Here is a 13,269-nt window from a genome sequence, read left to right on the forward strand (position 1 = left end):
CTTTCAAGAGATGTTTATTGAGTCATAAACAACTGTAGACATTATATGCAGCATATTTCTAGATAAACTAAGAGTCTGTATGTGCCACTTAGGCTAAGAAGATGGTTAGAAGACATTTAGGAACTGAGAAAGATGGGGGCTGGAGAGATGGCTCCAAGATTGAACTCTTGCAGAGAACCCAAGTTCACATGGCTGCTCACAAATCCAGTTCCTGAAAATTGGCATGTCTTCTGCCGGCACTTGTACTCACTCAGAAACACACATACATATAGACAAATAATAAAATAAATTAAAATTGAGAAAGGGGTTGGGGATGCCATTTACTTAGTAGACTGCTTGACTACCATGCACAAACCATAGGTTTGTCCCTAGAATCACAGAGACCTTCTGTGGTAGGTGCGCTTGTCACCCCAGCACCAGAAGTAGAGCCAAGAAAGTCAGGAATTCAAGGTCATCTTCAGCGATACATAGAATTCAATACTATTCTGTGCCACGTGAGGTCCTGTCTCAAAAAACTAAAACAAGTCAGGAATGTTTAATCTTTAATTCCAATATTTGGGAGGTAGAAGCAGTCTCATCTCTGCCAAAGGCCTGCCTTCTTTACATAAAAGTTCCAGGCTAACCAGGGCTATGTAGTGAGAACATATCTCATAAACAAACAAACAAGCAAACCAACCAACCAGAAATCTCCAAGTAACACCTCCCCCAACAATAACAACAAATTCAAGAGGAGGCCCAAGGACATAGCACAGTGCAGGAATTAAAAGTGGGTCACCACGCTCAGCCTTCTTCAGAGTCTTTATTACTGGGATCACAGGTGGAGAGATGGCTCAACATACAAACAAAACACTCATACACCTAAAATTTATTTTTGAAAACAGAAACAACCAGACAGGGTCTCCTGAATTGGCCAACATACAGAGAATAAGAGACTGTTGAGTATTCAGCTCTAAATGGCACCTGTATGTTATACCTCTCCCTCCAGGGGTCATCTTCTCAGAAGAAATATCAGAAAGAGCGTAGGAATCAGAGATTGAAGGTAGCATCAAGGAAACAGTGACCCCTGGTAGGTTGACCACACACCAAGGCCCCATTTCCAAGAATAAAGCGACAATACAAGCTAAATTCGATGGGGAAATTCAAGAAAAGAAAGACAGAAAAAATCTTCAGGTTTATTTGACATGGATGGTTGTGAGAGCAGCTGGAGGTGTTGGTGGATATGTTCAAAACATGTGTGTGAAATTGGCAACTGTGTAGCCGAGGATAACTTTGAAGTGCTGGGATTGTAGGTATAAAACCACAACATTTGCTGTATGCCGTACTGGGGACCCAACCTGGGGCTTTGTGCATTTAGCCAAGCACTTGACCAGCTGGCCTGGAGTCCCAGCCTCTCTTTGTTGCAAGGTGGAGAGGTGTGTTTATGCTGGGAAGGAAGAAGGGGTGAGGCTGAGGAAAGAGCATGGCCACAAGGAAGTGGGTGGAGGGGCCGGATGTAAGACCTTTTGTGAAAGAGCCCACAGGATGTGGGAGCTGACGACTGGGTGGATTTGAGGTAACAGTGGTTCAGTCTGGAGCTGTCCCTAACCTAATTTATCCAGCCCCAGTTTTATTCTCCAGTTCCAGCACCTGTCCAACACTTAACCGGTTACCTTCTCAGGAGCCTCCCTTCCTCTGTGCCAGTGGAGCCAGGGCTGGAAAGGAAAGAGGGAAAACCCCTTCTGCCTCTTCTGCCTCCTCTTTCTTTCTTTTATGTAGCTCAGGCTGCCCCAAAATGAGTTTGCACTTTTTTTTGTTTTTGAGACAGGCTTTCTCTATGGCTGTCCTGGCTGTCCTGGAACTCACTTTGTAGACCAGGTTGTCCTGGAACTCACTTTGTAGACCAGGCTGTCCTGGAACTCACTTTGTAGACCAGGCTGGCCTGGAACTCACAGAGATCCAGGTGTCTCTGCCTCCCAAGTGCTAAAGACTAGCTCCACCACCGCCTGGCAACTTTCACTCTTGATTCTGCTTTTGCCCTCTGAGTGCTGGGATAAGAGCTGGTTTATGCAGTGCTCAGGATGGAACCCAGGGCTTTCTACATGAGCTACTTTCCTCAACCTTGTTTTTCTTCTTCTCTTCTGTTCCCTTTCCTTTCTCTTGTCTCTTCCCTCCTTCCATTTCTGTGGGAGCCGAGAAGGCAGGCCGTTTCCACATCTGTCTGACGGTTGGAGTAGCTGGGAGACTAACTGGGGCATCTGGCACGGTCGCCCAGCACCTTTGATAGAAAAGCAGACCTGGCGTCACCCTCAAAGTGGTCAGGATACGTTAATGTCATTCTGCTTTTTCTATTGTAATTATGAGGTCACCTGGGGAAGAGGTCTTTTCAGCCTCCCTGACAAATTGAACATAAGCAAGCCATGACTTAAGTCATTCCCCCGCTGCCTAGGAAACAGAATGCCAATGAAGTTTTTGTCCCCCCTCCCCCCAGCTTACATTGATATAAAAGCTTTTTGAAAAATAAACGCGGATGATTTCAGGATTTAAATGATCACTGAAACTCCCTCCCCATACTGTCCTGTGAATTGTGTCTTTAATATTCCCACGCCTCTGCACTGGTCAGAATGATTTATGTGGGGCTAGTCTGTGACAGATTTCACTGCTAGGTTGGAACCCAGGCCTTCATGCTAAGCAAATATTGCCAACTAAGCTACATACCCAGCCTGCTCCTTTGGTAAGGAAAATTTATTTATTTAAAAATTGCAATTAATTTTTTTTGCTATGTGTGTATGGGAAAACATGTACCATGTTGTGCATTTAGAGGTCAGAGGACAGCTAGCAGAAATTAGTTCTCGTCTCTGATCACGTGGTCCTCAACACGCACACATGTTGTCAGTGCTGTAGGAAGCACCTCTACTTGCCGAATCATCCGCTGCTCTTAAGCAGTTTATGTACTATTATTATTATTTTAAATATTTTATTCCTATTTGTGTATAGAAGTGTTTTCCTACATATGTGTATGTGTATCCCGTGTGTGCCTGCTGCCCAGGGTAGCCAGAAGGTGTTGGATACCCTGAGACTGGAGTTATGGATGGTTGTGAGCCACCTTGTGGGTACTGGAAATCAAACCCTGGACCTCTACAAGAGCAGTCGGTGCTCTTAACCACCGAGCCATCTCTGCAGCCCCTGTTTGTTGTTAGCAGGAGGGGGGTAGAAAGAGGAAAGATTTGCATAGTCAGCTCTCCCAGTCCACCTTTATGTGGGCTCTGCCAGGAGTGAACAGCGAGCTCACTGGCCTGCTGGCCATCTCACTGACCCTCCTCCTTCACCATAGCCATTGGGGGGCCAGGCTTGTGAGGCCTCAACCCTAGACAAAGAGTTACAGGCACCTAAGGGATGCTGAGAGCAGGAGAAACTGCCTTCCCCAGGGAAGAGCACACCATGGTTATTCAGGACGAGGTGTCAACTCTGAAAGCACATACATGCATTGACATTATAGAATGAGCAGGTTGTAATTTTGTATTTAGGAAGGGGAAAGTGATGTAATTGTTTTCATAATCTCAAAAAATTATTTAAAATAAATAAATCGTAATTCTAGAACTTGGGAGGCAAAGGCAGACAGATTTGTAAAGGTTCAAGACTAGCCTGAGCTGGGTGGTGGTGGTGGCTCAAGCCTAGTTCCAGGACAGGCTCCAAAGCTATAGAGAAACCCTGTCTCGAAAAACAAACAAACAAACAAACAAACAAACAAACAAGACTAGCCTGGTCTATATAATAAGTCATTATTTTCTCTCTCTCTTTCTCTCTCAGTACTGTGATTTAACCCTATGCTATACAAGTGCTTCTGAACTGGAGTGTATAAGAACTCAGAGACGGAAGGGTCCAGCCACACTCAAGGACAGTTAAATGCTTTTGCAGAATGATTGGCCAACAGGAGGCCCAGCTACGTCCTGTGCTTGTTTTCCCAGCCAAGGTTGGTTTCCTGAGGCAAACGCAGAAGCAGAAGGACTTTTCGGAGCAGTTTCCTCACCCCCACATGAAAGTCTTATACCGCCCAGGACATCCTCAACATTGGTTATTTAGGGCTGGTGAGATGGCTTGGGGGCTAAGGCCTCACCACAGAGCTTGATGACATTGCACTCTCGGTGTCCCTGTCCCCGTCTCTTGACTACTGAGATCACAGTCATGCACCACCATGTCCGATTTTATGTGGGTCCTGATGAACCCCAGGGCCTCATGTTGAGAAGCAAGCACTCTACCAACTAAGCCCCATCCCCAGCCCCAGAACTCAGTGATTTTCTCCTGGTTTTTACCCGACATGTTTATTTGCCTCAGTGATGAGAGAAAGGTGGAGAAGCCCGACTGTCAAAGTCCCCTGAGCCTGGACTGTGCACAGCACTTGGCGCTCAGGGCAGGACATGGATCATTTCACACACACAAGGCAGTTGGGAGGTAGGTTCTGCAGCGAATCCTATCGGATACATGATGAAACAGAGACTTGGACAGCGATTCAACCCATGGGACAGGCCAGCACCAGGCATGGGGTGTGACGGTGGTGATCCTCCACACACAGGGCCCTCACTGGGCTGGAGGCCACAGGCCTGAGCATTCCGGCCAGTGCAGCCAGGGAAATCAAAGCTCCCACTGGCAGGGCAAGCAGGCAGACTGGTGGGCGGATAGTCAGATCTTCTCCACATAGTTTCCTGGGAAGAGACCTTCCTGGCCATGGAGTCGGCCCTTCCACCAGCCAGAGGGATCTGTGGGAGAGAAGAGCTTGAGATGCCCAGTGCACACTGCTTTCTCTGTCTCTATCTTATACTCATCTTGGATATTTTGTTTGCTTTGGACACATGGTATTGTATGGTTCTGCCTGTCTGCAAACATACTATGCATGGGCCAGAGAGATGGCTTAGTACTTGTCATGCCTGAGTGAGGACTGGAGTTTCTTAGAACCCACGAAAGCCGGATGCAGTGCTACATGGCACATCTGTTATTCCATGTTTCTCTATGGTGCAACAGAAGGTAGAGACAGGAGAACCCCTGGAAATGCTTGGGTCAGCTAGCCTGGCATATACTGTAGTGAGCAACAAACAAGGTGGAAGGGAAGGACTGACACCGTAAATTGCCCTCTGACCTCTATGTGCAGACCATGACAGGTGTGTACCTTCATAAAACACAAGAATGCACATATGTGCGCCTGCACACACACACGGATGCACACATACACACAGATGCACACATACACACGGATGCACACATACACACGGATGCACACATACACACAGATGCACACATACACACGGATGCACACATACACACGGATGCACACATACACACAGATGCACACATACACACGGATGCACACATACAGACACACATGTCCGTGCACACATACACACAGATGCATACATACACACAGATGCACACATACACACAGATGCACACATACACACGGATGCACACATACAGACACACATGTCTGTGCACACATACACACAGATGCACACATACACACAGATGCACACATACACACTGATGCACACATACAAACAGATGCACACACACACGGATGCACACACACACACGGATGCACACATACAGACACACATGACCGTGCACACATACACACGGATGCACACATACACAAGGATGCACACACACACACGGATGCACACACACAGACACACATGTCCGTGCACACATACACACGGATGCACACACACACGGATGCACACACACACGGATGCACACATACAGACACACATGTCTGTGCACACATACACACAGATGCACACATACACACGGATGCACACACACACACGGATGCACACATACAGACACACATGTCCGTGCACACATACACACAGATGCACACATACACACGGATGCACACATACACACGGATGCACACATACACACAGATGCACACATACACACGGATGCACACATACAGACACACATGTCCGTGCACACATACACACAGATGCATACATACACACAGATGCACACATACACACAGATGCACACATACACACGGATGCACACATACAGACACACATGTCTGTGCACACATACACACAGATGCACACATACACACAGATGCACACATACACACTGATGCACACATACAAACAGATGCACACACACACGGATGCACACACACACACGGATGCACACATACAGACACACATGACCGTGCACACATACACACGGATGCACACATACACAAGGATGCACACACACACACGGATGCACACACACAGACACACATGTCCGTGCACACATACACACGGATGCACACACACACGGATGCACACACACACGGATGCACACATACAGACACACATGTCTGTGCACACATACACACAGATGCACACATACACACGGATGCACACACACACGGATGCACACATACAGACACACATGTCCGTGCACACATACACACAGATGCACACATACACACAGATGCACACACACACACGGATGCACACATACAGACACACATGTCCGTGCACACATACACACGGATGCACACATACACACGGATGCACACATACACACGGATGCACACATACAGACACACATGTCCGTGCACACATACACACGGATGCACACATACACACGGATGCACACATACACACAGATGCACACATACACACGGATGCACACATACACACGGATGCACACATACACACACGGATGCACACACACACACGGATGCACACATACAGACACACATGTCCGTGCACACATACACACGGATGCACACATACACACGGATGCACACATACACACGGATGCACACATACACACACGGATGCACACACACACACGGATGCACACATACAGACACACATGTCTGTGCACACATACACACAGATGCACACATACACACAGATGCACACATACACACGGATGCACACACACACAAGGATGCACACATACAGACACACATGTCTGTGCACACATACACACAGATGCACACATACACACAGATGCACACATACACACACATGTCCGTGCATACATGCTCAAAGACACACACATATAAACCCGAAGACATGTGTGCATGTGTGCGCTATGTTGCTGAGGTTGACCTTGGACTCCTTATCCCCCTGCCTCTGTCCCCTGAGGACTGTGATTATACAGTGATTATACACGCACTTCTGTTTCGTTTGGAGACTGGTTCTCTCTCCCCGAGCAGCCCAGCTTGACTTTTTGCTCTCCATCCTCGGTTTCCCAAGTTCTTGGACTATATGTATACATATATATATATATATATATATATATGTATATATATATATATATACACACACACATATATATATATATATACGGAGCCATTATGCATGGCTGTCAGCCTTGGGATCTCGAGGCAGGCGCTGGGGATTGAACTTTGTACAAGCCAGGCAAATGCTCTGCTGCTGAGAAGCTTTACTGATTGAGCCATGTCCTTAGCAGCCGACCTCTCTCTCCTGCACACGAGGGAAGTGCTGCACCACTGATCTGCACTCAACGGTCTCTGCCCTTCAAACCCTAGCAGTAGTTAGGAATAACCAGGTCCCCATGACATCCACCTCTGAAGTGTTTCTGGGGTCCCAGATGGGGACCTTCAGGTAGGACTGGGCAGGGCCATCATGACTCGGCTTCCTTCCTACTTACAAGGACTTGTAAAGTCAGTTGTTACTGACAAAAATAAGGCTCCACCCTGATGTGGTGGCGCTTTCCCGTCCCTCAGCACGCAGGAGGCCGAGGGAGGCCGTTTAGGGAGCTCAAAGGCAACAGAGCATGACCTCGTCTCAAAATAACATAAATAATAAAAAGGCTGAGGCATGAGGTCTGATAGAATGAGGCCGCAGCCCTAGGTGCTTTAGGAGCGACATTCGGAGACCAGTTTTCCAGGCTGTGCAGCTGCGGGAGACGGAGCTTCATACCCAGTCCGCTGTTTCTCTATGTTTGTACGTGCGCACCACTGTGCTCACCACTGTGCGCACCACTGTGCTCACCACTGTGCTCGCCACTGTGCTCACCACTGTGTGTGCACCACTGTGCTCGCCACTGTGCTCACCACTGTGCTCGCCACTGTGTGTGCACCACTGTGCTCGCCACTGTGCTCACCACTGTGCTCACCACTGTGCTCGCCACTGTGCTCGCCACTGTGCTCGCCACTGTGCTCGCCACTGTGCTCGCCACTGTGCTCACCACTGTGTGTGCACCACTGTGCTCACCACTGTGCTCACCACTGTGTGTGCACCACTGTGCTCACCACTGTGCTCACCACTGTGCTCACCACTGTGTGCTCACCACTGTGCTCACCACTGTGTGTGCACCACTGTGCTCGCCACTGTGCTCGCCACTGTGTGTGCACCACTGTGTGCTCACCACTGTGTGTGCACCACTGTGCTCACCACTGTGCTCACCATGTGTGCACCACTGTGCTCACCACTGTGCTCGCCACTGTGCTCGCCACTGTGCTCGCCACTGTGCTCGCCACTGTGCTCACCACTGTGTGTGCACCACTGTGCTCACCACTGTGCTCACCACTGTGCTCGCCACTGTGCTCACCACTGTGCTCGCCACTGTGCTCACCACTGTGTGTGCACCACTGTGCTCACCACTGTGCTCGCCACTGTGCTCGCCACTGTGCTCACCACTGTGCTCACCACTGTGCGCACCACTGTGCTCGGTTTTACACTTTTAAATTACACTTTCTTCTTCCGTAATGTGTGAGCACGGTATGCACCTCTGAGTTGTATGTTTTTGCATGTGTGTAAGTGCCCGTGTATGGGGGTGTGCATGTGGAGACCCCACGTCATCATTCCCTACTGCTCATCCACCGTATTCACTAAGGCAGAATCTCTCAGTAAGAACCAGAGCTTGCTCTGGGGATTCTGGAAATCAGAACTCTGGTCCTTGTGTTTTCACGGAGCCATCTCCCCAGCCTGTGTGTGTGTGAGTCCTAGGTTTGGTGGCAATGGCCTTTGCCTGCTGGGCCGCCTCACTGGCCCTTGCTCCTGGTTTTTGCAGGGGTGGAAGGCTATGCAGCAATGTGTAGCTGCCTCACTATGTCTGAACACTCCCCACCCTCAGCCTCTACCCCAGAATACAAACCTTCCATGAGGATCTCAATTACTTCATTCACATTGAAGCTCAGCTCGTCCACATCTTGGCCTATGTATTGGTACAGTGCCCGGCACCTTGGGCCATGGATGCGTGGTTGGGGCTTGGGCCGGCCCACACCTGGCACAGGTCTCTGCCCTATGCTCCGCTTCCTTTGCATGCTGTGGAGACAGTGTGGGTTTCATCACAGCCCCAGATAGATACTCCTCTATCCCTTAGCCACCTCCTGGGGCTGTGTCCGCCACCTGTCCCCACCTACCCTGCCACACCCTGGTCAGGCACATTGAGGAATTCTGTGTTGTGCTCTGAAGGTGGCCGTGCCCGGGGACGTCTGCTGGCTCCTAGGGTTGAGGATGGAGGGCCTCGGGGAGGCCTCTGGGAACTCCTTCCAGATGTGATCTCCATGGGTAAGGGCCCCATCCGGGAAGAAGGTGGTACCCCATTTCGATTCATGCCTATGGTGGAAACAAAGACAGAGATATCTGTCATGAGTGGCTGTGAACATTTGAGGAGTTGGTGCTGAGATCTGAGCCCGACAGAAGATGCAGCCACTCTCAACTCAGTATGGTAGAACTGTGTCTGAGGACCAGGAGTGGAGATGCTCACCTTTAACCCCAGCACCTGGGGAAGAAGAGGCAGGTGGTCCTACCAGCCAGGACCACACAGAGTGTCCCTGTCTCAAAAACAAGAACATGGTGATGCCTTTAACCCCAGCACTCAGGAGGCAGAGGCAGAGGCAGAGGCAGGTGGATCTCTGGGGTCAAGGCCAGCCTGGTCTAAAGAGTGAGTTCCAGGACAGCCAGGGCTACACAGAGAAACCCTGTCTCAATAAACCAAAACCAAACCAAACCAAAACAAAAAACAGAAAGAAAAACCAAACCACCAAAACAAACAAAAAGAAAAGGACAGAGTCTGCATGAGGGACCCCAGAGGCAGGAGGCTCTATAGGGAGCTTTACAAGCTGCTGGGGTAAACAGAAGGGCGTTTGTGCGTGGCTTTATGTATTGCTGGTGTATGTGTGGGACGCATGCATGATACACACTTGATGAAGACTTGGGAGTTTCTTTCTTTCTTCCTCTTCCTTTTCCCTTACTTTTTCCTACTCCCCTCCTTTCTTCTCTCCATCTCTTCCTCCTCTTCACCTCCCACCTCTCCCTTGTCCTTTGATTTATGGTTTCACTGTGTAGCTGTGGCACTGGCTCTGTAGACCAAGCTGGCCTTGAACTTTCAGAGATTCACCTGCCTTCGCCTTCTGAGTCCTGGAATTAAAGGTGTTCACCACCACACCCAGCCCAAATCTTTTTTTCTTTTTCTCTTTCTTTCTCTTTCTTTCTTTCTTTCTTTCTTTTTCTATCTTTTCTTTCTTTCTCACTATCTATCTATCTATCTATCTATCATCTATCTATCTATCTATCTATCATCTATCTATCTATCTATCTATCTATCTATCATCTATCTATCTATCTATCTATCTATCTATCATCTATCTATCTATCTATCTATCTATCTATCTATCTATCATCTATCTATCTATCTATCTATCTATCATCTATCTATCTATCTATCTATCTATCTATCATCTATCTATCTATCTATCTATCATCTATCTATCTATCTATCTATCTATCATCTATCTATCTATCTATCTATCTATCTATCATCTATCATCTATCTATCTATCTATCTATCTATCATCTATCTATCTATCTATCTATCTATCTATCTATCATCTATCTATCTATCTATCATCTATCTATCTATCTATCTATCTATCATCTATCTATCATCTATCTATCTATCTCTCCATCTATCATCTATTTATCTACATATAATCTATCTACCTATCATCTATATCTATGTATGTATCCATCTATCATCTATCTATCTATCTATCTATCTATCTATCTATCTATCTATCATCTATCTATCTATCTATCTATCATCTATCTATCTATCTATCTATCTATCTATCTATCATCTATCTATCATCTATCTATCTATCATCTATCTATCTATCTATCATCTATCATCTATCTATCATCTATCTATCTATCTATCTATCTATCTATCTATCTATCTATCTATCTATCTATCATCTATCTATCTATCTATCTATCTATCTATCTATCTATCTATCCATCCATCCATCTTTTTTGGGAGGGAGGTTTCAGTAGCTGTGGAGCCAGTCCTGTAGACCAGGCTGGCCTCAAACCCAGAGATCCTCCTGCCTTTGCCTCCCACTTGCTGGTGTCAAAGATGTTCACCACCACTGCCCAGCTCTCCTATCTGTTTTTGAGACAGGGTCTCAACGTTCCTGTGCAGTTGACAGACCCAGATTTACATGTCTTTCCGCATGCTAAGCAAGCATTCTACCTCTAGGGTGTAGGTAATGTGGGGATTTGGATGCCAAGTCTAGAGGCAAGAATAAATATGATGAGTTGGCTAAATTAAACGTAGTTTCCAGGCTAGGATTGTGCCGGATGGTGGGAGAGGTCAGATCTCAGAAATATTCCCGATTATGCCTCTTGTAGATGGGAGAGCTATAGTGAGTTGAGTCGCTGTTGTTAGATTCTGACGTCCACAAAAGGCAGCGTAAGTCACTAAGTCCTCACCTCTGGGGGGCCCAGGAGCTGCTCGAGTAGGGGCCTGCGCTGACCTTCGAGGTCTTCCCTGGGCTAACCCCTTCCGCGTAGGCTCTGAAAAGAGAAAGACAGCAGAGACAGATTTGACTAAGCCTCTGCTCATACTCATCGGTTCTCCCACATTAGTTGCTGGTAGAAATTCCACCCTTTCTGAACCTTCCCCTCACCCTCCTTATTCTTTGAGCTCTCTCACTTCAGGACACGCCCCACCATCTGTTGAGAGCTTAGGCTTGCTTCTATGGCCGCGACCCTTCACGTTTCCTCTCATTGGTCATTTCCCTAAGGTGGGTTATCTTCTTTTGTACCTTGACCCTTGAGACCCTGGCCTCTCTAGACCAGCCTAACTAGCTCCACCCCCACAAAGTCTTCATCAACCTCGCCCCGCCTCGCACCCACGATGTCCACCTCTGCTTCCCGCGGACTTACTGGTGCTCTTAGGCAGACCGTCCCCAATGCTGACAGTGAGAGCTCGGCCCCCAGCTTTGAGCATAGCCAAGTCTCCTATCCCGCGGGAGAAGGTGACGTTGCGGGTACTGCCTCCTCCCCAGCCTTCCTTCTTCACCCGGAACTGTAGTCTAGGGGAGAGAAGGGTATTTGGGGGCGCCAGCTGGGGTTCCTCTTCCACACCCAACCCGTGCCAGGGTCCCTGCGGTAGACAGGGGCCACCGCACATAGACCAGGTAGACAGTGGTGCTCGAATTGGCTGTTGAGGAGCATACGTGTCGCTGAAGGTGAGGGGCAGGGGCCTGCGTGCGGCCTCTTCAAAGCGCTTGCACAGAAGGCTGACGAACTCGGTCTTGAAGATACTTTCTAAGAAACTGTCGGCAGCTTCTTCCTGAAGGATGAAGAAGTCATCCTGTCTGGTGCTGGCGGAGAGGCAGGAGAGCAAAGAGTGAGGGTACAGGAAAACAAGTGGAGTCCAACCTCTGAGGATCAAATTGGGGGAAGGGAGAAGGAAGAGCCCCAGAGGTGGTAACTGGGAAGGACCAGAGGTCAGATAGAAAGAGGGACAGAAATTGTCTCCACATAAAGATCACTAAAGTAGGGTCGGACCTGAGCCACATCCCCTGAGGCCCACATGGTGGAAATAATCCACATGGTGGTATGCTTTTCTACTGCCCTCCCCTCACTGTGCTGGGCTGTGTGCCCGTCTCCCCAGATAAAAGTGTAATTAAATAGTTTGTTGAAGATCCTGGAAGTAGGGGTAAGGGAAGGGGCAAGAGAGCTAGGGACTTGGCCTTACCTGAGGGACACGCCTCGAAGGGCCTGGATCTCCAATTTCTTCTTCAGGACTTCACGAACCAGACCCTTCTCTGGTCCCTTTTTGACCTTCTCTCTCCCAATCACATACACACACTTGGGGGTCAGGATCAAGTCCCGTTTGATGGGCTGTGGAAAGGCAAAGCCAGAGGCTGGTGGCTGGGCTCCAGGGCTGGGCAGTCTGATGGAAGACAGCCAACTCTAGACAAGGGTGGGGCTTGCCGGGAAGGTGACTGGGAAATCCCTCCAAGCGCAGGTGTGTGAGCTGCTA

General features: G+C 48.4%; 1 protein-coding gene across 1 annotated transcript in view; it reads right to left on the minus strand.

Annotated features, from left to right (window-relative positions):
* Positions 1–4,287: 4,287 nt before the first annotated feature.
* The window catches only part of Myo1f (myosin IF), a 54,082-nt gene continuing 45,100 nt past the window's right edge, over positions 4,288–13,269 (minus strand). The window contains exons 22-28 of the mRNA XM_075975659.1: positions 12,982–13,127; positions 12,458–12,604; positions 12,165–12,313; positions 11,709–11,792; positions 9,356–9,551; positions 9,088–9,257; positions 4,288–4,733 (exon numbers count right to left, since the gene is read on the minus strand). Of these exons, the coding sequence (XP_075831774.1) occupies positions 4,657–4,733; positions 9,088–9,257; positions 9,356–9,551; positions 11,709–11,792; positions 12,165–12,313; positions 12,458–12,604; positions 12,982–13,127 (969 nt within the window). The 3' untranslated portion in view covers positions 4,288–4,656. The remainder of the gene's footprint in view (positions 4,734–9,087; positions 9,258–9,355; positions 9,552–11,708; positions 11,793–12,164; positions 12,314–12,457; positions 12,605–12,981; positions 13,128–13,269) is intronic.

Source organism: Microtus pennsylvanicus, chromosome 6 (assembly GCF_037038515.1).
Source record: "Microtus pennsylvanicus isolate mMicPen1 chromosome 6, mMicPen1.hap1, whole genome shotgun sequence".
Taxonomy (NCBI): Eukaryota; Metazoa; Chordata; class Mammalia; order Rodentia; family Cricetidae; genus Microtus; species Microtus pennsylvanicus.